We start from the raw sequence: 24,757 nt of genomic DNA on the forward strand, positions 1-24,757 counted from the left end.
ACATGGCTGCGCAAACATGGCTACCACAATCTGTCAATTTTATATAAAGAACTCCATTTCACTCACACCTCGCCATGCTTCTGTGTTTTGGTCTGAGAGGAGGAAGAAGAATTATTGTTTGCGGATTGAGCGATCGTTACGACCCCCTAATGACGGCGAACTGAATCTCAAATATGTTTGATTTTCTCCCAACTTTACGATTCCTGATCGAGAGGTAGTTGTGAGAGGCTGATCGCTGATCGCTTACTGTACCCCCTGTACACTACAGGGAGCACGATTATGCTACGTTCGGACCGCAAGAGCAGCAAAAACGTGTGTGCTGCTTCATTTTTGATGCTTGTACAAGTTTAGTTCTGAAGCATCTTTCCTGCGCTAGCGGCACGGTGGAAAGTGGGTCTGATGCACGTTGGACAGAGCTAGCCTATCCTTTTTTCCCTGTAACAATTGCAGCTATATTTGCTGTGATCAGTCGGTAAAAAGTAGTTTTAATACGCTTTTCAGTGAGAAAACTTCATCTGTGCTGTCAGTTCATCCAGATTAGCATCCTGCCTTCAAATATTATTTCGCTGTCGGAGCTGCTCAGACCTAGCCTGACGTAGTCCGACTCAATTCTAGTCAGAATATGAGTCTGATACTGCTCCATAGAGCTGTGATTATGGGGCGTGTTTTGAACGAACCAGGAAAAAAAATGGGTCTACCCTCAATTGGATAGACCTACAACCAATAAGAGCAGCGGAGTGCGTGACGTATGTTAAGCGAGGCATAGTTGTTGTCCACAAAAATCAAAGCGTGCAGTTGCACGCCTAGAATAAGAAGATGAGACTTGATCGCGTTTCTCTGTTCCTCTTTTAAAATTAATTTGCTGTCGATATCTTCTAGAACAGACCTAATAGCAGAATATACTCACCTAAACTCTCCAGCGGCAGCCATTATTGTTGTCACCCAAGCGCGCTTTGGTCACGTGGTTGATTACGTTACTGTTGATCATCTGTCCATCATCGTATAAAGCCCGCCCTGACAATTTGATTGGATCGCCTGACAGTGGGCTTTAATACTCGCGCTACTATGGAGCAGAGCCAGACCGAACTTCCCCGACCTCAAACCTTGTGGGCGGGACTAAGTTCGGACTGGCACCCAGGCTAGCTCAGACCCCAACATACCGGCGGTGTGCCTCTGGCCCGGTCGTCTCTTCGCGGTTAGCCGCGGCGGAGGAAGGAGTTTTTCATGTATGTAATCCATACTGCAGGCACCAGGATAATGAAAGTGAACATGTTTTGCCAGCAGATTTCGGCCTTTTAAGTTAACTTTGGCGTTAATAAACAGTTTCAGAGGACTGATCATAGTGATCTGCATCATCAGCGATCTGTCTGTCTCCCTGCAGCTCCCAGATCAGCTTCTCTGATTAGTTGATGTGGCGCGTGGAAGCGCTGCTCCTGTTGCTCAAAACATGCTGCGGGATGTTTTGCTGCACCTTGATGCACGTCAACCGTTAACTTTGCATGTAAAGTAGCTGCTCTTGCTGCCTTTGCTGCTTTAGGTGTGAATGTAGCATTAGACTGGAAGTCGGCCCGATTAATAAATTCTTGCATGACTGGAGAAATGCCCTGAAAAGTTTAAAAAATCATAGATTGTATGCCTGGCTTTAGGCAGACTAGGAGAGGGGCCTTTTACCAAACGTTTGTCTGAGGCCCCAAAATCCTTGAATCCGCCCCTGAGGTACAGCTATAGAAAAAAAGTTTTTTTGGGCAGATTCTGTGAGAAAATAGCTGACAATTGAGTATTGAGTTAAACTAGAAACAAGTTGACCAATAGGATGTTTTATTTTGAAACGTGGTGTTTGTGTGGGCGGGGGAGCGTGTGCAGATGTTCAGAAACAGCTGGAAAGCCGCTGCCTCATCAGTTTGGATCTGCTGCTCCTGTTCCACCGTCAAAGAATCTGTCTGTTCGTGAAAATCGGGTTAAATCGGACCGAGCATTTCTGACAGCTGGCTGAGGTGAGGGGGAAACATCTGCAGCAGCTGGATGGCTGTGCGGCGCACGGCTGTCCTGCAGGGAATGAAGCGCTGCAGCCCGCAGAGCAACAACAGAACATGCTGAGAACATAACAGAAGGAGGAGGAAAGAACATTTATAATAATAATAATAAAATAAGAAGCTTCCAGGCGGGACTGAATGAGATGGGAAACTTTGAGGAGTTGCGCTCCCTCCCTCCACCACCGAGCTTCTCCAAAGCTTCTGCAAAGAGACGGTTTATCAGGCTGGGAAGGAAGAGCAGTGATGTTTCTCAGTGAGTATGACCCACTTGGATTCATATGCAGCTGTTACACTGCAAAAGCAATCTAGACATAAATACATATTGACTTAAATTGAGTGAATTTGTTCTAAATTTGAGTAGGTAAATAAGATAATCTGCCAATGGATTAAGATTGTTTACCCTTAAACTAAGATAATTAGATAATATGCTCTTGAAATAACACACAGCAATTATTTTTTTTACATTTTTTAGTTGTAAATTGTCTTGTTCCACTGGCAAAGTGCCTCACTTACCTCCTCAATTTAAGAAAAAATGCACTTTTTTAAAGAAAAAAATCACTTATTCAGATTTAGGTGTTTACAGTTTGCAGCTGGACAGAGTTAGGAAAGATAAAACTTATTCTCTGGTTCCTGGGCGCTTTTTTAAGAGTTGACACTTATTTTACAGCCAGTTAAATCAAATCACAGTATGGAATAAAAATGCCTCTTTCTACATTTTATCTACTTTACTCTAACAATCAATGAAGACTATAAAAACAGCTGCATATAGGCTACTAATCCCACGAAGAAACTCTTAGAAACATTTCTGAAAACATTTCTGAAAACAAAAACAGCAGTCATACAAGTCATACAAGGTAGGTATAGTGCACACATGCTTTCCTTTGTTCAAACACTTCTTAATTTAGTTTTATCTTTAAGCTTTTGATAGAAGTCTATTCCAATTTTTATCTTGATATTTTCTGTCCACTTTGCCCTCTTAAAGGCCTTCAGACCTTTCATCTTAGACTTCTGTCCGCGTCTTCGGCTTTATGCCAAACCACTGTGGGTTTCAGGGTAAAACCGCGCTGGGAACGGTTTCTAACCTCATCCTAAGCAGAAACCTCAAATCCATCTGAAAATAGTAACCCCACAGCATAATGCTGCCACCACTTCTTTACACTTTGGGCAATTAGTTTATTTCAGTGATATCTTTTGTTAGTGGAGTTTGTTTTGAGATTGAACACAAACAAATAGGAGTGTTTCCATCCATGTATGTCATAAAATAGTGTGCTGGAACATCCCCTTAGGACAAAATGTTTAGGTTTTAGGGAGGTAAGCGTCAGCAATTTAAGGGAGAGGCAGATCAAAGCTGTGCTTAGAGGCTTACCTCAAACAGCACGTGTGGCATTCAAGTAATGAAGTCCAATAAAAATATTTAGTTATTATATTTATATAAACACCCTACAACACCCTTTTGTGCTCTCTTCATCCTCTGACATCTGCCTGGCTGCGTTTCCTGTTTGGGGCCGCCTTTTACAGTTTCTTTTTGTATCTCTGCTTCTGTCTTCTTGAACCCCAGTCGGCTTCGGCAGATGGCCGCTCACACTGAGCCTGGTTCTGCTGGAGGTTTCTTCCTGTTAAAAGGGAGTTTTTCCTCTCCACTGTCGCTACAAGCATGCTTAGTGTGAGGGATTGCCTTCGAGTCAATGAGTCGATGCAATCAACTGGTTTTCCTTAGATAGAAAACTTTGAATCATTTTGACTGTATGATCTAGTGAACTGTAAAGTGCCTTGAGATGACATGTGTCGTGAATTGGCGCTATAGAAATAAAACTGAACATGAACTTGAATAAATCCAGCAGTGGCAACCAAGAAGCTCATCTTCTTAGCTTTCTGTAGCAATATTTGGCATCTCATGGTCACCAAAGTCGTAGGAAAAGTAGATACCATTATGTTGTCTGACAGTTATTGCATGCCGAAAAGCAATTTCTGTTCTAGCATCACACATATAAAAACATAAAAATCTTTTAGTTTGCTGAACTCAACTGGGGCCAGTGTTGGGAAAGTTCTCTTTCTACGTGAACTAGTTCAAAGTTCAGTTCACACATTTTAAAATGAACTAGTTCAGTTCATAGTTCATAATTCAAAACCAAAAATTAACTAGTTCATAGTTCTTTTTTTTTTTTCATGTATTGCTCAATTACACCATAGCCTACTGTAGAACCACAGACAGCAATTATTTTATCAGTTTTAACACTGAAACTGTGCGTCAGATTTCATCTTCATATCCAGTTTTGAATCCTTATCCAACCAGGGTTTACATTAGCATTGAGGGGACAGCATTTCCCCATTGTTACTTTAACGCTTTGTTGCTGTCCATTCACTTCACACTAGTAGCAGCTGCAGCTTTCACCCCTACAGTATATTCTCAAAAACATCAGGAAAAATGTGCTGCTTGAATGGTCTTTTTTATGAGGAATTATTAAAAGAAAAATAGGAAAGTAGTCTTTAAGGTGCAAATGTTTTTTTTTATTTTAATAATTTTTTCCATTTGAAATTCCATTTCAATACATACTAAAAAGGAATACTGGAATCCTGGAAAATTATACAAGGCAGGTTTAACAAACAAGTTACATGGATAGTAAAACCCTCAAGAACAGGGGTCTTCTATGTTTTCCAGACCAAGGACCCCCAAACTGATGGCGAGATGGAGCGGGGACCCCCTATTTATATATATTGTATGAAATTGTGTCCTATAGTCACTCTATTACAGATGGAGTAATGTAAAGAAATTAATTTCTCCCTGGGATTATTAAAGTTTTTCTGATTCTGATTCCTGGTTGTTGTGAATGAAACGATGCCCAGCTTGAAAGAGCTCCTGTGTGTCGCTGAATGTGAGCATTGATGACTGAAAGACATCTTCTGCCTCCATTTATCTGTTTACTACAGTGTGTTGATTTCATGTTAATGAGTATTTAAAGACATTTCAATTAGTGGGGGAAAAAATTGCAGGGGGGGAATATAAAAATATCAACTAACCATGCAGACCCTCATGCAGTACCTCCGTAGACCCCCTAGGGGTCGCGGATCCCCTGTTGAAGACCTCCGCTCAAGAAGATTTTACTAACACAAACTGAGGGACCAGGCTGAGGTAGGAATTTAAGGTTACTGAAGTGCGGATTTTTTTTACTGAAAGCCGGCGGGCAAACTTGTTGCCATCATCCTCACCGACCACCTGGTCATAAACCTGTTTTAAGTCGCCTCCACGCTGCTGTGGCTTCCACGCGGCATTTTGTTTTGATGACGCACGCGGCTGTAGGCTACGACGCTGGTAGCTGGTGTTGCCAGATTGGGTGTTTTTCCCGCTACATATTAAGGCCTGTTTACGGTTTGATTTAGGGTTTCCCCTGGAGGGCTCTATAGAAATCTGGCAACCTATTGAACGGAGCCTGAACTGAGAGAGCGTGCCGTTCACAGACACCAGAATGAAGGAGTTCACAATAACGTTCATCAGGCAGTAATGCAGTACGTACAGTTCACGTTCGCCCAAAATATGAACGAGTTCATGAACTTTCGTTCAATGAACGCGTTCAGGCACAACACTGACTGGGGCTTTTACATTAACCATGTAATTTGGTCTCTCTAGAGCGATATTATGAATTTTGGCATTTTTTAAGTAAAAGCCATAGGTTTTAAAATATTTGGGTCTACACCTGTTGCTTTAAACCAGTTGATTAAATGATGATGTCTGGTGAAATTGTGAGGAACACTGCACTACACCTTCAGCCCAGCAGGTGGCAGTAACAAGAGCACACAGCTAGTTTTACTTCTGCGCTTGTTTAAAACAGCTATTTTCAATTACCGCCTGCGTATTTAGCATAAAATAATGGATGAATAAGGGAAATTAGTTTGTTCCCTCTAAGCATCATTGTAGAGGAATGTTGATTGTCTTTTTATTTTCTTTTTTTATACACACTGCAAATCTTGTTTTAGTAGGTGGCCTCTTCTGTTACATGAAAATAGGTGAAAAGATTTTCTACAATACCCTTAACACATAGGAAAATCAACAAAGAAATGGTTTACCAGACCATGTCTGCCATGGTCATCATCACAGTCCCCTGCAGGTCTAAAATCTACAGGGTCTGTGGGCTTAGCTGAAGAGAAGAGAGAGAGGGACCAAAGAGGCAAGACACTGGATGATCTAGGCTCAATGTGCAGAGATCAGGGATTCTTTTGCAGGTTCTCCAACCTCCCAGTGGGATTATTGGATGGATAATAACAATTGTGACATGTTGTCTCTTTATAATGAATGTACCTAGGTTAAAGATTAAATTGCAAAGACATCAGAGCGAAATAATGCTCTAATGATAGCAAAGTCTATGCTGTATTGTTTTTTTTTTTCTTTACACATCTGCATTAGAGGTGCCAATAAATGTCACCCCACAGCATTTGTTTTGGGATCATTTCAGGCAGAGCGTGGTTGTTAAAATATTAAAGAAGTTTTGTTTCTGTTTATCAACTTAGATCAATAAAAAGTATAACTATCTAGCTCCTCTTCTCCTCTTAATAAAGTTTTTTAAATATTAAAGCTCTGACTCACATGCCATCACTCTTGAATGCTTCTAAGCAGAGGCTTTTACTGGCAGCACCAGTCAGAATAAGAAGCTGTGAAATCCCGGTCTGGGGACTGAGGTAGCTGCAGCGAACCTTTGAACTATAAGAAGATTAGAGTCTTGGTCAGCGTTGAACAACACTTCATTGTTTCAGTAGTGCCCAGGGGAAGCTGAGGACAGTCATGCTAAAGGAGACCAGAGTTATATAGAGAAACGTATGTAAACAAGATTTTTAGAAACTTTCCTTTAAAATCTTTAACTCATTGGCTTTGTTTTTTTGTAATTGTCTTACTTCTGCTTGCCTCCTTATTCTTCCTATAGATCAGGATTATTCTCTGGCAGTTCCTCCACCTGCAGACGGGCCGAGGGTTCGGCCATCAGGCAGTCAAGCAAGAGTCACATCCTCCGCCAAACCAGCCGCCTCTCCGGTGTCTTCCAACGCAGCCCTGTACCAAACTCTGGCTCCATGGCGCTTACCGCGGGTCTCCGGCCATCACGGCCTGTCCAGCTCAGGAAGGGAAGCAGTAGGTCACATTGATTTTATTTTCCATCTGAATGTTTTGAGATTCTGATGCCATTTTTCTCAGAAAGAAACAGTGCCTTGCAAAGGTAGCCATGCAGTTGGTTTTAGGAGTCCCAATCTCTTACTCTACAGTAGCAGCAATTCAAAATTTCCCCACTTTCCTTGATGGGCCCTTGGCTGGTCCTTAGCTGGCCCTTGGCTGGTCCTTGGCTGGCCCTTGGCTGGTCCTTGGCTGGTCCTTGGCTGGCCCTTGGCTGTTTCTTGGCTGGCCCTTGGCTGGTCCTTGGCTGGTCCTTGGCTGGCCCTTGGCTGTTTCTTGGCTGGCCCTTGGCTGGTCCTTGGCTGGTCCTTGGCTGGCCCTTGGCTGTTTCTTGGCTGGCCCTTGGCTGGTCCTTGGCTGGCCCTTGGCTGGTCCTTGGCTGGCCCTTGGCTGGTCCTTGGCTGGTCCTTGGCTGGCTCTTGGCTGGTCCTTGTTTAGTCCTTGGCTAGTCCCCTGAATTTCCTTTTGAAAGATCTAAAATGTTCTTTCTGTCATGATTTGTGGACATTAAGATCTAAAGAGAAGCCTTATTGTCTGGCCATACCCTGTAATTCAGAGATAGGATGGAGTCAGAGTAAAAAAATATGCATGCCCATGTGAAGGACATCGGCTAGAAGATTGAGGGGATTTTGCTGCCATTCGGCTGGCTTTCGACTGGGAAGGGCCATTTTGAATGGTTGCTACTGTATATAGTCTCTAAAAGGGAAAACAAAGCAACCGTGACCAAAACTGATCCAAGCAGCGATATATGCTGGTGACACCATCATGGCTTTACCTAACAGGGGGCAGTGAAGGTGGTGATAGGTAGATGGATGGAAGTACTGTAAACATAAGCCAATCATCAAAGAAAGCTTAGGGAAGGGATGGCAAAATCCAGTTCTACATAGTTTAAGTCCTGTTCCATCACAGTTGAGGTAATTGCTGAACTACCTCATTACTAGATCAGGACATTCTGAGGAGGCCACCAGATGAACCATTCTATGACTAAGGTGTGATGAAACAGGCAGACATCCAGGGTTATGTAGGACACAGCATTCATAGCATATTGGTGTGTTAGAAAACCTATGTCAATATATATGTTCAAGACATTCCTCAACCTAACTGACTAAGCTTCAGCAGCAGGCTTTTAGCTAGAAATATTTCATAGGGTGTTTACCTTGGTGTATAACTTTAGGCTTTGTGTGGCATTTTTGAAATTTAGACTCTCTGAAACTCTATGTTCTTTATTTTGAGGTGGAATGAAGCTAATGTTTTGTCTTTGTTACATCCCTACTTTTGTCCTCATTATGGAAGTATGTTTGCTTGACTAGAGGTGGAAGCTTCATAAGGAAGACGTGAGATGATTCATAGGTTAATTCAAACAATTAGAAGGTTTAACTTCAACTTACTGCTAAAGGTGAAACTTGATTGCTTCATATATAGCAAGTTGAACCACGACAAACTGTCCACAAATACAACATTTTCTGCAAACCAACAGAGGAGAAAGTTTAGCCAGGGCTGCTTTTATTTCTGTGTATCTACTCCAGGGTTGGGCATACCCAGTTCCTTAGGGCCATTATCCTGCAACTTTTAATGTACCTTTGGTTCAACACACCAGAATCAAGTAATTAGATGATTGAGAGGACTCTGGAGGAACTGACTGCATACTGAGGAGGTAACTCAGCCATTTGGTTCATGTGTGTTGGACCAAGGGTGAATCTAAAAGTTGCAGGATAGCAACCCTTGGGAACTGGAATTGCCCACCCCTGATCTATTCTGTTAAGAATACAGCTGTCACTGAAACTAATTCTGAAACCTGATTGTCACATGTATCTTCGTAATTCTTATGTATCTTAGTACATTTAGTAAATTTAAACTGATGTGTTACACAAGCAGGTGTGTTGGGCCGAAGGGCAGTTATACCAGTTGTAAATGTACAAAAGGCTAAATAAGCGCACCGTTATCCACAAACATCCATGCATCTTCTACTGCTTAGTCCTTGTCAGGGTTGCAGTGTGGCGGATGCTTATCTCCCGGCAGTCTATCGGCGAGAGGCGGGGTACATCATGGACAAGTTGCCAGTCTGTCGCAGGACAACATCTACAAACATCCATTTATCAATCTTTTAGGGAAAAAAAGAGTCCAATTTCCTCGAAGAACCATGAAAAAAACTGCAGCACCTGCACTGGAAAAACAATCTAGAAACAAGTAAAAAAAATTGTATTAAGTGTATTTACCCTTAATTTGAGTAGGTAAATGAGATAGTTTGCCAATGGAATGAGTATGTTTACTCTTAAAATAAGATAATTAGATAATATGCACTTGAAATAAGACAATGCAATTGTGTTTTCTTGTTTTAAGTGTAAAATTGTCTTGTTCCATTGACAAAAGGTCTCTTTTACCTACTCAATTCGAGAACAGATGCACTTATTTTAAGAAAAAATTACTTTTCTAGATTTTGATTTTTTCCAGTGTGTTTGACATTTGCTACGGATGTAGTACCGATCTCTCCCTCCCCAGTTGCAATTTATGTTAGCTGTTGATTTCCCCCATCACTAACGGACAGTACTGTCCCAAATAACAAAAACAATCCTGCAAAAATAATGCTATAATCAGGCATTGGGTGGGGTTTTCTTAAGCTTTACAAAGATTCAAGCTTACCTGCTGGGAGAATTAGGGCGTACCGAAGCCGTACATCCCAAAAACAGGGCGTGCAATTTCTAATATTTTTAGTAAAGGGTGTACACATATACACATTGCTAGGTAAAAGTCTGTTGATCAATAAAAGCAAAGTTTAATAGTAGAAACTGATACAAAGGGATAAAATGCAACTATTTTCTAATAAGAAACAGCCCGAGGGGTGTAAATATTTTAGGAAACCCTTAAAAAAACAACATCTCAGCTTCAGCTTTTTTCCCCTTTAAAAAAAACCATCCATTTAAACTATGTCGATATGATAGTCTACATCTGTCAGAGCACCTCTTACATCATCTGCTCTTTCAACACACTTGTTTTGTTGCATATCCAGGAACAAGCAAATGTGGCCTTAGCTCATGTAAACAGTGATCTTACATCAACCTAAACAGTCTTTCATCCATGCTTTTAACCACCTGTCAGACCCGCTGATAAATCTCCTTTCCACATGTGGTCCCCTCCACAGTGATCTGTGCAGAGGTTCTGCCAGAGGACGACCCGTCCGAGCTGTCCAATCAGATAACCGCCCCGGGAATCCTGAAGATCTTTGGAAATGAAATCTGTGAAGGGGCTCACTATAAGAGTGTGCTGGCCACCATGCACTCCAGCGCCAAGGAGCTCGTTAAGGAGGCCCTCGATCGGTGAGAACATGCGGGGTGAGCTGGGTGGGTGTGCCTGCCATGTGTGGGTGTGTGGTCTCTGCTCACGGTGGGTTAGGTTTCCTCACATGATCCTTCAGCTGAAGCACATCCACATTTAGAAAAATAAATCTGAATGAACATAAAAGCGAGAAAAACAGTACAGACAATCATGTGACCACCTCTGTTCTGTTCTCAATATGGGTAAGCATCACTTAGGGCCACTTACAGCCACTTATCTTTAGCATAGATACACTATATTGCCAAAAGTATTTGCTCACCCATCCAAATTATTGGAATCAGGTGTTCCAATCACTTCCATGGCCACAGGTGTATAAATTCAAGCACCTAGGCATGCAGACTGTTTTTACAAACATTTGTGAAAGAATGGGTCGCTCTCAGGAGCTCAGTGAATTCCAGCGTGGAACTGTGATAGGATGCCACCTGTGCAACAAATCCAGTCGTGAAATTTCCTCGCTCCTAAATATTCCACAGTCAACTGTCAGCTGTATTATAAGAAAATGGAAGTGTTTGGGAACGACAGCAACTCAGCCACGAAGTGGTAGGCCACGTAAACTGACGGAGCGGGGTCAGCGGATGCTGACGCGCATAGTGCGAAGAGGTCGCCAACTTTCTGCAGAGTCAATCACTACAGACCTCCAAACTTCATGTAGCTCAAGAACAGTGCGCAGAGAGCTTCATGGAATGGGTTTCCATGGGCGAGCAGCTGCATCCAAGCCATACATCACCAAGTGCAATGCAAAGCGTCGGATGCGGTGGTGTAAAGCACGCCGCCACTGGACTCTAGAGCAGTGGAGACGCGTTCTCTGGAGTGACGAATCGCGCTTCTCCATCTGGCAATCTGATGGACGGGTCTGGGTTTGGCGGTTGCCAGGAGAACGGTACTTGTCTGACTGCATTGTGCCAAGTGTAAAGTTTGGTGGAGGGGGGATTATGGTGTGGGGTTGTTTTTCAGGAGCTGGGCTTGGCCCCTTAGTTCCAGTGAAAGGAACTCTGAATGCTTCAGCATACCAAGACATTTTGGACAATTCCATGCTCCCAACTTTGTGGGAACAGTTTGGAGCTGGCCCCTTCCTCTTCCAACATGACTGTGCACCAGTGCACAAAGCAAGGTCCATAAAGACATGGATGACAGAGTCTGGTGTGGATGAACTTGACTGGCCTGCACAGAGTCCTGACCTCAACCCGATAGAACACCTTTGGGATGAATTAGAGCGGAGACTGAGAGCCAGGCCTTCTCGTCCAACATCAGTGTGCGACCTCACAAATGCGCTTCTGGAAGAATGGTCAAAAATTCCCATAAACACACTCCTAAACCTTGTGGACAGCCTTCCCAGAAGAGTTGAAGCTGTTCTAGCTGCAAAGGGTGGACCGACGTCATATTGAACCCTATGGATTAGGAACGGGATGTCACTTAAGCTCATATGTGAGTCAAGGCAGGTGAGCAAATACTTTTGGCAATATAGTGTATTAATTTTGATCCTTCAAACACAGTCTATTAATTCTTCTTTTATAAAAGAGAGAAGTTTATTTATACATGATTTCCTTTTTGTTTACTTTTTATCTCTCATTTAGTGATAGCGAACAAATGATCAGTTAGGTTGAGGTGTTGAGGTAACTTCAGTCTGCTATCTATTCTGAATCAAGTTTTGATGTTTCGTGGATCCTTAGTGTGGAGGAGCACTAAATAGGGTCCAAGTTTAAGCAATGTAGCTGTTCATTTAAGGGGAACTTTACCCAATTTCTGCAAAGTAGGGGTACCACTTGCAGCAAATCAGACTCTAAACATTATGCTACTACCACCATGCTTGCCAGGTTTCAATCACCTGAAACACACTGTCAGGGATAAATGAGAGGGAATGGTTTACCATGTTAGAGCTCAAGAGTTAGCAAAGCCAAAGCTGGTTATTAAGCTTAAAGTGGTAGGGAAATCATATTTAAATGCCAAATCATTCTGACTTAAAAATGTATATAAAAATAAAAAAAAATTCTATTTAAAAAAAAAAATCCTGTCTTAAAATCTGTGGGGTTTATTGTTATCTTATGCAGGCCAGTTAGTTATACGTCAGCCTGTACACCTCAATTCGGCCAATCATAAATCAAAGTTCATCTGTCAATAAAATGATTGATTCATATGTCGCAGCTAATTTATGCAACGGTTGAAATAAGAAATAAGAATCATTTACACTACCATTGAGTTCCGTCCCAGTGTTCACAGGGATGGATGTCTGTGTCTTCAGCAGGCGTAGAGCTAACAGAACTGGCAGCGTTGGGAGGCAAGGGCTCAAACATGGACGGCTGTAAGCCTTCTACACCAAACCAAGCTTCTGCCGCCCTGGCGTCCTCTTCCACAACATCTTCGTCCCCGCTTTCCTCCTCTAAATAAAAAATGTATGACGGAGGAGACTCATCCACGACCTCCAACACAAAACTCTCCTCCTCTTGCATCTTTCTGCTGTCCATAGCGTTCCTTGACAGTGTCGTTTCTAAGTCACCAATTTAGTGCTACTTGGTCCCAATGGAATTTCCCATTGGGAACCTACTAGCACTAACTTGCTTACTGGTTAGCAAGATGGGAGCCTTCCGCCACAACAATCCTGCCCTCTTGATAAACAACCAATCACATACAAACTACCTTTTAGAGTAAATCTTTTTTATAAGAGGACATAAAGATTCAAATGATTGGCCAAAATGATAGGAAGTGTGTTGAGAGGCTTTTAAACCTAAGCAAACAAATACCAACTATAAAGCATGGTGATGGCAGCTCAATCATGCTCCCTCTCTTAATTCTTTAACTTCACTTCAAACAGTTTAGAGTTCTAAATGGACACAGTTTGGAGTTCCAACAAAACAAAGATCCCAACCAAAAATCCAAACTGTTTTTTGAATGAACACATCAAGCTAAAGCTTCTGGGCAAGCTCAGAGGAAAACCATATTTATATGTATATATTGTATTAGACAATCTATCCCATTCTGCCTTATGCAGATTAGAGAAAAGTAAGAAATGATTTCAAACTTTTGCATCTAACTGTTGTTCTATTTTATATTTTAATTGAGGTCGTTCTACATGTAATTTCCTCCAATCTGGAAAAACAACATAATAAAGGCATTTTTAAAGGGCCAAAAATGAAATAACCTATTTCTGTGCAAAATGTACAAACATGACAAAATTCAAAAAGTTGTTTACATTTAAGAAAAGCAATCAAGTAAGAATGAAAAAGCAACGCATAGAACATTCCTGCATATTGTGTAGCTCTAATGTTGATGAAAAAGTCATCAGGTTCAAATATATGTAAAAAAAAAATGTCAGACCAAAGCTATTCTGCTGTTTAAAATAGTTAAAGAACAGTGTAGATACTGTGTGTGAAGTGGATTTGAGTCAGTAATTCTGTAAGGTTTACTCCAAACCACAGACTTGTGTGAAACACAGTCAGTGATGTTCCAAACTCTGAGGCAGCCTCTGTCTGTCAGTCTTAGGTTTCATTCAGAACCAGAACAGGATGATTAATGGCAGCAGGATTAAAGCTTTTAAAGGGTAATAAATGAACAATCCTTTTGCAAAGTCAAAGGTTGAAGCAGCTACATTGTTTCAAGCTGGCAAGTTAGAACATTTTCAAATGAAATAAAATGATTTACAAATTTTAGGCTCTGGCCTTTATTTTGAAAATATGCAGACAGAAAAGTGGTGAGAGGAGATACATGGAGCCAGGAGATGGGTCATGCTTTCTATCATCACAACACAGCAGCACTTCATACATTTAAAACAAGAAGAAAATTATTCAGTTTTTTTTAATGTAAATTGCATATTTGTAATAGTCTTATTTTGATAGTAAATACTCACTCTATTGGTAGGTCATCTTATTTACTTGCTCCAGTTAGGGGCAAGTTTTCAGCTATTCTTAGAACAGATTTTGCAGTGTGAGGTCTGTAAATCATTGCACAGAGAAGTAGATAGTGATGCTGCTGATGATGACACAGCTTTCTGATGTGCCATCATTATGGATTTTAACTCTCTATGCCACCCATGTAAGGTCCAGTTATTGTGTTGTACCAGTAGGAGCATGATATTCTAATTATCTATCTGTGCTTGTAAAAGGCTGTGAAACAACATTATTTTTCTTAATACATAAAATGTTTAGAAACTGCCTTTTTTTATTTATTAGAGGGTTCTCCCAGGTCTGACCATAGAAATTGGTTTTATGATCTAAAACGGAGGTCTTCAAAAAGTGGTCCGCAGCCCCTAGGGGTCCACGGAGGTCCTGCATGGGGGTCGCAAAAGTCTTGGTTGATTAGACTTTATTTTTATATTTCCCCCTGCAGTTTTTTCCACTAATTAAAGTGTCTTTAAATACAAATTAACATGAATTCAACTCACTGTAGTAAACAGATAAGCAGAAACATGAAGCAGAAACAGCTCAAAATTGCTTTTGCATGTGTTTTTGTTATTTCTTATTACCTCTTCTATCTCCAAGCTCTTTGGGGAATGTGATGTTTTACAAACTTTTGTACTTCTTTAACCCAGGTATGGTCTGAAGAAAGAGGAGTCTGAGTCCTTTGTGCTCTGTGACACCATCGGCTCCATTGACAACCATCAGTGGAGGACAGAAGGGTTCAGAGTGGTGGGCGACCACGAGAAACCTCTTCTCCTACAGTCACTATGGAAACCCAGAGAGGGTTTGGCGCGACGTTTCGAAATTCAGAGGAAGAGCTCGATAGAAAAGAAGACGTCCCAAGAGAAGGACACCATCACTGCTGGTAATTTTTGCTTTAAGGGTTATTACTTCATTATTTCACTGCATCTTAATTCAGTGTTTCTACCAGTCAAGTTGGCTCTGAATACACGTTTTTATAAATAAAGCTAAAGTCAGTTCTCACAGTAAAATATGTGGCTTCTCCTGAGAATATCAGCCAAACCTCAGACTATTTTTCTTTCTTTTCAATTTCTGTGACATGACAGGATTTTATTCTTTCTGGCAGTAAATCTTTAAATGTTACAGCCTAATGCATTTTCCAGACAGACAGCTTTTTAACTGCCCCTTTTTCGGTGACACACCCTCTCTATAATTCTTTATTGTTAGTGTAAAACACTAATAAAACCTTTATGTTGCAAAACACTGAATCCACAGATAAGCATGAAGCATGATGAGAACCTTCCACAGATGGCACCATAAAGGTGCTGGGTGGGTTCTTTTTTATTTTTTGGTAATATTTAACTAAGATCTTTACTAATGCAGCTGTGGTTTACACAGCCGTGGTCACGTTAAAGTGTGCGTCCTGTTATGTGTTTTGCTTTTATGAATGGCGTAGCATTTGATAACGTTCCATCAGTGTCAGCCTGTGGCTCCCTGCCGCAGAGTTGAGTGTTTTTTGTCTGTTTTTTTTTTTTTTTTCCATTAGCGCTGTCTCTGTTTCCACTGAGGTCTGCTTCCTGAGTGGGGCTTCTTCTTGTTGACTCTGGCAGGAAAAGCCCTCGTGTGGCACGCTCACACGCCGCACCTTGCTTCAGGAAAACACAGGCGTTGCTCTGTCATCACATTCTTTCACCTCTTTGCCTGATGGGCTTTTAATGCAACTCATTTTGCTCATTGTTTTAACACTTTTGCCGGCAGTCTAATTTGTCCACTTATGCCCCCGTATAGGTATCAATGCCCAGGCCCGAAAGCTGCAGAAGAGCAGATCCAGAGTGACCTCCACCCTTTTAAAGAGGACTATGGGTCAGAGTCAGAAGCTCTGGAGGAGCAAAAGTGAGATGGATCTGCTGGATGGTGAGGCTGAAGGTGATGCACGTAGCAAGGAACTTTGCGAGAGTTACTCTTCAGCTCAAAGCCACGAGTCTCTCAAAACAAGCCCCCAACAGATCAGCATTCACAGTGTGGCGGCTCCCTCCGAGGGGGGCGGTGGGTCGGGGTCCAACACAGAGACCCTCTGTCTGTCCAGGCCAAGGGGCGAGCGGGAAGGAGAAGAGTCGGAGAGGGAGGAGACGGAGAGCAGCGACGATAACACCACACAGTACTCCATTCACCCTCCTCATGACTGCCCATACCTGCTGCTGCTGCGGGGCTGCAGCCTCACACAGGTACGAGTCCAATCCCAGCTCAGCAATGAAGGAAGGGAAAGGTTAGCCTGACTGGTACTAATCAGTCCAGCAGCGGGTGGTTTGTCTGGTAAGAAGCGAGTGAATAAAAACACCAGAAATTAAAAGTAAATTCGAGAGCATGTTAAAAAATAGCAAAAGAAAAAAAAAGGCCAAGCAGGTCGTTCTATGCCTAAGGTTAATGGTAAAATCAGATGGACTGACACTCACTCTGGTTCAGTCTGTATTGGTTGGTACCCAGATCACTGAAAGGGTAAACATCATGCCAAATGGCGGCATTGCTGCACCAGTTTGTTGTTTTCTAGAATATTCTCCTTTTGAAGCCATTTCCTGATCTGCCCTCTCTTCCTCATTGCCTAACTCGATGTACGTCTACATTTGGAACAGTGGTCAGTTCACCCAACTATTCACATTTAGATTTGGTTTCAGAAAATGTCACCTAGTTTGGTTCAATAGGGTTTTTTTTTTTTTCTTCAAAAACATTTTTTTTCACCCTCATCCACCTGGTATTTGCTCAAAGCCAGCTAAGTAAATCAGTTTTCCCCAGATAAAGAAGACTGCTGCACGAATGGTGGATAAAACATATGAACCTCAACTCCAGTTTTATTCTTACCTTTAGCTGCTGTAATTCAGTGCAATTCCACATCTGTAAAGGAGCCAGGAGCATGGGTGGTTCTAGACAGGGGCCAACAGGGGCCTGTGCCCCTGTAGAAATGGCCCTGATCCCTATTTGTTTTATTCTTCTGTATAGTGCCCTCATGAATCTACTCTTAAGACAATTTCAGTTTCAAAAACCTTGTCCACCATCACTTTGTTTGTAAGCCTTATCATTTAAACAGGAAATGCGGATGGGAGATGATGCCATACCAGGGATCTTCCTGTGTGATATCAATACAACATAACATAAAATAGTTATTTTCCAAAGTACTTAGTAATTAAATATAACTTCCACTTTAATGTCTTTTATATTTTTGTTTCATAAATTATTCTACATAAATGTCAAGTAGTTACTCGGACTGAAAACCCTTTAGATGTTTGGTTTTAGGCAAATTTCCAGCAGGAAGAGCCCTACTGGTGTAACTCCTCCAGATTTTATTTTTCGGATATAACTTTCTGTGCAAAGATGGGTTTGGTTTAAAGTTAATAAGCTGCATTAACCATTGATCACATTTCCTTTTAAGAATGGATCGGTTATAAGGGCTGCTCAGTGGAGCAGTGGGTAGCACTGCTACCTTGCAGCAAGAAGGTTCCAGGTTCCCAGCCTGGGGTCTTTCCGCATGGAGTTCGCATGTTCTCCCTGAGCATGCTTGGGTTCTCTCTGGGTACTCTGGCTTCCTCTCCAAAAACATAACTGTTAGGTTAATAGGCTTCTCTAAAATTGTCCTTAGGTATGGTCCCTTTCAGACTGGCTGCAGTCTTTAGTGTTCAGGACCAACATGTCCAGATTTCTATGAGATGGAGACACCATAGCAGATATTATTAGGGTCATAACACTTTAATAGAAACTAACTTTGTTTCATGTAAGCTTTGTTAAGTTGTAGAGAGAGGAAGAACCAATGTTTAGAAACTCAGTATTGCAAAATAATAAAGCCACTGGCAGTGGACTGAGGGGGGCACAGGGGGCCATTAGCCCCCTACTTTACGGCCGTGTCCAGGCCAACAATAAGTCTCACCAAACATTCAGTTGGGACCCCCCTCCCTTCCTTTCTCTCCTGTAAGACCAGAAGCAAAGATTAATTTCACACCCCCTGCCAATTGACGTTTCCCTAATTTTCTACATTTATCTCAAGGTCAAAGCTGGGAGAAGAGGAGGCGAATATGTTTCTCTGATATGTGCTGTGAGAACCACTAAGGCAGCAAAGGTGTTTGATTAATACGTTTTTTCTCCTTGATTTGTGATAGGGATGGATGTAGTGGAAAAAATGCATTAATACTAGGGATGGGAATCGAAAACCGGTTCCTGTTAAGAACCGGTTCCGTATTTTCCGATTCCATGGCATGGTTTGGCAGCTCGCTGAATGATTCTTTTTTCGATTCCCGCAGCACCAGAGCCTAGAGCGCCGGCTCTGGGGAGCACGACTTACGTCACGTTTTTTACGTAAGTTACGCAACCTACGCAAGTTACGCAAGTTGGAAGAACTATTCGAGGAGGAAGACAACGAGCTGCGGTCACTTTGTGAATCAAAGCCCCGTCTTTCCTTAGCCCAGAGGGTAGATCAGGAAATCCAGCTCTATAAAAGCTTGCCCTCCATCCCCTGCAGGGATAGCGCCACACTGTGGTGGTGGAACAAGCAAGATACGCTGCCCTTGCTATCTGGACTGGCTGAAAACCATAGATATCCATAATAAAGGCTAGATGTCTCGTCCGCACTGCTGGCCAATGGGGGTCGACGTCCGCACGTGGCGGCCATCTTACCACAGGCAGCTCGCTCATTCGTAGCATTGTGTTTCAATGGCGCATGTACTGAAATAACCATAACTTCCTCAATTGTCTAACTATTCTCAAACTGTTTGGTTTGTTAAACAAAAGTCAGACATGTAGTTGTGATACTGCGGACTTAGGAATAATTATAACCATGGAATTTCATATGAAAAGAACACTGAATAGAACATACAGGTGCAATAAATATACACATGCACAAGGTATTTATGTTAAATCAATATATGCTATTAAAACTCAGTGTACAGAATGGCAACCATATATATATGGTCCCAGAAATATATATTTATATATATATTGTATATATAATGTATATATACAATATATATATAATATATATATATATATATTGTATATATAATATATATATACATATATATATATAGATATATATATATATATATTGTATATATATAATATATATATACAATATATACACTATATTGCCAAAAGTATTTGCTCACCTGCCTTGACTCACATATGAGCTTAAGTGACATCCCGTTCCTAATCCATAGGGTTCAATATGACGTCGGTCCACCCTTTGCAGCTAGAACAGCTTCAACTCTTCTGGGAAGGCTGTCCACAAGGTTTAGGAGTGTGTTTATGGGAATTTTTGACCATTCTTCCAGAAGCGCATTTGTGAGGTTGCACACTGATGTTGGACGAGAAGGCCTGGCTCTCAGTCTCCGCTCTAATTCATCCCAAAGGTGTTCTATCGGGTTGAGGTCAGGACTCTGTGCAGGCCAGTCAAGTTCATCCACACCAGACTCTGTCATCCATGTCTTTATGGACCTTGCTTTGTGCACTGGTGCACAGTCATGTTGGAAGAGGAAGGGGCCAGCTCCAAACTGTTCCCACAAAGTTGGGAGCATGGAATTGTCCAAAATGTCTTGGTATGCTGAAGCATTCAGAGTTTGTTTCACTGGAACTAAGGGGCCAAGCCCAGCTCCTGAAAAACAACCCCACACCATAATCCCCCCTCCACCAAACTTTACACTTGGCACAATGCAGTCAGACAAGTACCGTTCTCCTGGCAACCGCCAAACCCAGACCCGTCCATCAGATTGCCAGATGGAGAAGCGCGATTCGTCACTCCAGAGAACGCGTCTCCACTGCTCTAGAGTCCAGTGGCGGCGTGCTTTACACCACCGCATCCGACGCTTTGCATTGCACTTGGTGATGTATGGCTTGGATGCAGCTGCTCGACCATGGAAACCCATTCCATGAAGCTCTCTGCGCACTGTTCTTGAGCTAATCTGAAGGCCACATGAAGTTTGGAGGTCTGTAGTGATTGACTCTGCAGAAAGTTGGCGACCTCTTCGCACTATGCGCGTCAGCATCCGCTGACCCCGCTCCGTCAGTTTACGTGGCCTACCACTTCGTGGCTGAGTTGCTGTCGTTCCCAAACACTTCCATTTTCTTATAATACAGCTGACAGTTGACTGTGGAATATTTAGGAGCGAGGAAATTTCACGACTGGATTTGTTGCAGAGGTGGCATCCTATCACAGTTCCACGCTGGAATTCACTGAGCTCCTGAGAGCGACCCATTCTTTCACAAATGTTTGTAAAAACAGTCTGCATGCCTAGGTGCTTGAATTTATACACCTGTGGCCATGGAAGTGATTGGAACACCTGATTCCAATAATTTGGATGGGTGAGCAAATACTTTTGGCAATATAGTGTATATATATATATATATATATATATATATATATATATATATATATATATATATATATATATATATATAATATATATATATATATTGTGTATATATATATATATATATAATATATATATATATATATATATATATATACAATATATATATATATAATATAAATAATATATATATATATTGTATATAAAATATATATATATATATATTATAATACATATATATATATATAAACACTTTTATTTGAGTGTGATTAATTATTTCACAGTCCTAATTTATTTATATTTACATAAATACTTTTATAATATAAATATTACTGTTATAATAAATTTGAAATACTGACAAAAAAGGCTTATTGTGTGGCAACCTCTTGGTGTAGAAGCATAATCCAGGTTTCAAATTAAAGGTTGCACTGTGAAGTTTCATGTAGACTATTCGGATTATATATCAGTAATTACACAAAAGTTCCTATTTTTAAACCATTATAAAAGTGAAATTTATTTGCTATTAAAATTGGTACAATAGTCCCCTTCACAAGTATATATAGATGTAGCATGTTGAAATCCCCACCTACACTACTGTGATGGTATACACATGGAAGACAGAGATGAAAAAATTACCCAAAAAACATAGCTTGGTTAATGCCCTTTGAAAAGGACAGTTTTATTGTGTTTCTGTCGCATGTTGTTGCTCTGTAAGCCAAGGTTGGTTATTTTGGCAATGTGGTGCAGCCTTAACTTAAAAAACAAGGACACAACCAATGTTAACAGCGTATGGTGGTGGCTGTCTATGCCATACTGCGTTTCTCCGATGTGCTCTCCAAGCACAAACACATCCTCTGACCCTATCCTCTTCCGTACAATGTACACGACCTCTAGCAGTTTGATGGGCTGTGATCGTCTGGTACATGAGGTCTGACGAAGAACCCACTCTGCTGCCCTGACTACCATCACTGTGCCTTCTGATGGAATCACCAGACCTCCATTGTTTTTTAACTTCAGCAGGTGGTAGTTCTGGTCCTTGATGGCAGATGCAGCATCTGTTACCAAGCTGGCACGGCAGACATCACAGGACAGCTTTTTCAGAGCCCGTCGCACAACAAATCCTGAAATAAGAGTTGTATTATTAAAATAATTTATAATAACCATGGGGAAATTAAGGGAACATTTATCTTTTTGGGCCATTGGGATATTGATTTCCCTCAGGTTTTGACTATTGGCAATCTTGTAATACTATTAAGTCATACCCCGCTGTTCCTGTATACCAGAGCCTGTATTGTACATACATCCACTAATTAACTAACGATTATCCCAAAAACCAATCATAATTTCATATCTTACATGTGAAAGGTGATCCCACTGGCACTCGTTTTGACACTACGGCGATTGGAGCATCCGTAGGCTGCACAAAAGTCTGGCATCTTCCTATTAATAGACCCAGCAAATTCCTGTAACATAATGTAAGATGTTTTGACAAACCAAATCGATTGGAAATCATGCATTAATCATGTATAAATTCTGCCTCTTCCACTGATGCAAAGTTGCTGGTTAACGTTAGCAGCTAGCTAACCTGTAACGTTAGCTGCTAACTTACTAACTTTAGGTCTCACTTCGCAGCTTCTTGTTATTAGCCAGCTAACGTTAGGCTAATAATGAAAATACAACAACACTCAGATTATTGTTATTAGCCAACTAATAGCTACAACCACATCCACAAAGATTGTAATTTACACTAAAGATTAATTGTCATACAATCGTTATTGATAACTTGCGCAAGTAACCGTGATGCACAACTATGCTGCACGATCAAGTCATTTTTCGACAAGAAAATCTGCAATTTCGACATGTTCAAGCATCAAGAATTATAGCCACGTTCATAACGTTTGTAAGAAACCAAACTGTTTGTAAATCCGTCAAGAATTCAATGAGATAAGAGTATTTGTGTCCGTGCTGATCACTCACCTTACATTAAGTACCACAGAGCACAACAGAAAGCCTGCCTGTGGTAAGATGGCCGCCCGGTGATGACGTTTGAGACTCCGCCGTAAGACATCTAGCCTTTATTATGGATATCTATGCTGAAAACTACCTCTGTGTGCAGGCTTCCTCCACCCCATCTGAGAGGGTGTTCTCCACGGCTGGAGACACCATAAGCCCTGAAAGATCCCGTATCCTTCCAGAAAAAGCAGATATGCTCATCTTTCTGCAAAGAACTGTTAATTTTCCCTACTACTGTTTTATAATTAGTATTTTTTGTTATTTAAAATAGGTTATTATCCCATCATTTGTTATTAGACATTGTTGGTTATTAAGTTTGTTCTTGTATTCATTTTTCATTTAAACACAGATGTTACTCCAGTTTCACATTTCCTGTGGACATCTTGATCTTGTTGAGTTTGTAAGATTGTGCAATAGTTAAGTAAACAAAGTTGACTCTGATAATCAAACTGTTTGTTCTCCTTTTCCCCCCAAATTGGAATCGAAAAAATAATCGATAAAGAATCGAATCGTTTCATAGAATCGAAAAGGGAATCGGAATCGTGAAAATCTTTTCAATTCCCAACCCTAATTAATACAGACACTGACAGGCACTTTCCATGAAGGAACAAGAGAAAGAAGGTTTCTAGGCCAAACCTCTAAAAGTGCTCCTTTTTCTGATTAAAAGTGCGCACCTACTTTACTGTGTGACTAAATTTAGTATTTGCAAAGGCCTGCCAATTATTAAATGGCAAGGGACATAAGAGCTTTTTCAGCTGTGTGTTTCATTTTTCACTCACTTTCAGTGTTGTTCTACATCGCGCTCCCCTTATATATTGAAAAGAATCTTTGGCAAATTCACAAAAAAGTCTTTGTCCCCTTTTTCTGCCTTACAGAGCTATAAAATGCTCTGCCACCTTTGGTGTGCCTGTATCTTCTTTTCTGTACCACAGTTTCAACCACCTGTTCTGCTTTCTTTTCATTCAGGAAAAAGCGCCTGTTCATTTGACTTTAACTCCAGTTTTAATTTACAAATCCGGACATCTGGTCACACTAGGTGACGTCACAAAGGTAGTGGAGGATATTACAACTTTGTTAATTAATTAAACCATATCACTGAAAGATTAACATTTGTGGCAAGAAGACATGGAAAATTTGTTTACCATATACCCTCATGCAAGTTGAGTTTAATATTTCTCAGTATTTCATAGCAGAAATGCATTTAATATGATTTCAACTGTATTTTTTCTCCAGTATAAAAGATTTTGGGGACTGTTAATTTGCTCTCAAGTCATTTAACACAATTTGACATCTGGATATTAGACTGAGGCTGCAACTTAAACTCACAATTATGAGCCAATAGACCACAGTCCAGTCCCCAGCTTACAGGGCAAATAATCCCTTTTCATCAGAATAATTTGTTCTCAAAATGATCAGAACTGAGGGCAAGTCGGGTTTTCACTTCTGGTAACATGATAGAGATTAAATATTAGGCTCGTCTCAGATATCGGGTCCAAGTCAAAATCTTTAGCCTCTGTTTGTGTCGCTTCACTTGGAGCCTGGGAAATAGCAACTTAAAACAATTAGTGACATTATGGTAAGATTGTACTTGATAACATTTAAATAGCTTGTCTTAACTCTGTAGATTATATTATTGATGCTATGGAACAAAAACAGTCTTATTGGAATCTGCCTTATTTGTACACTTTATTTTAAACGCTGTATCTTTTTAGTACCGAATTTTAAACACCTAATTTTCTTAAACATTGAATTCTTTACAAATAATTACTATCTGGTGAAGATTTCCCTGCAAAAAATTATACTGCAAATGTGTTGACCTTCTGGTGAACTCAAGCCTAAGCAATCCATACTCATAGCCAATGAAATTAGCTCATTTCATCACATGACACAGCAGTTGGGCTGAATGAGGAGTTTTTCTTGTTAAAAAGATATGATTACAAAACGTCAGGTAGCTACTAATAACTGGGTGAAATAACTGAGCCGATCACAGCTAGTGCGGCACCCCTATTTGCCAAGGCTCTTGGT

The 24,757-nt window shown here is 41.0% G+C and overlaps 1 protein-coding gene across 3 annotated transcripts in view; it reads left to right on the forward strand.

Annotated features, from left to right (window-relative positions):
• Positions 1-1,858: 1,858 nt before the first annotated feature.
• Positions 1,859-24,757, forward strand: part of si:ch211-176g6.2 (ras-associating and dilute domain-containing protein) — a 54,511-nt gene continuing 31,612 nt past the window's right edge. For 2 of the 3 annotated variants that reach the window (XM_038304322.1, XM_038304323.1), the window contains exons 1-5: positions 1,859-2,286; positions 6,947-7,149; positions 10,328-10,502; positions 15,044-15,276; positions 16,161-16,597. In XM_038304322.1, the coding sequence (XP_038160250.1) occupies positions 2,177-2,286; positions 6,947-7,149; positions 10,328-10,502; positions 15,044-15,276; positions 16,161-16,597 (1,158 nt within the window). In that variant the 5' untranslated portion in view covers positions 1,859-2,176. Of the gene's footprint in view, positions 2,287-6,752; positions 6,841-6,946; positions 7,150-10,327; positions 10,503-15,043; positions 15,277-16,160; positions 16,598-24,757 lie in introns of those variants that run through there. The other variant, XM_038304324.1, reaches the window with a different exon arrangement.

Source organism: Cyprinodon tularosa, unplaced genomic scaffold (assembly GCF_016077235.1).
Source record: "Cyprinodon tularosa strain WSP-4 unplaced genomic scaffold, ASM1607723v1 ctg531, whole genome shotgun sequence".
Taxonomy (NCBI): Eukaryota; Metazoa; Chordata; class Actinopteri; order Cyprinodontiformes; family Cyprinodontidae; genus Cyprinodon; species Cyprinodon tularosa.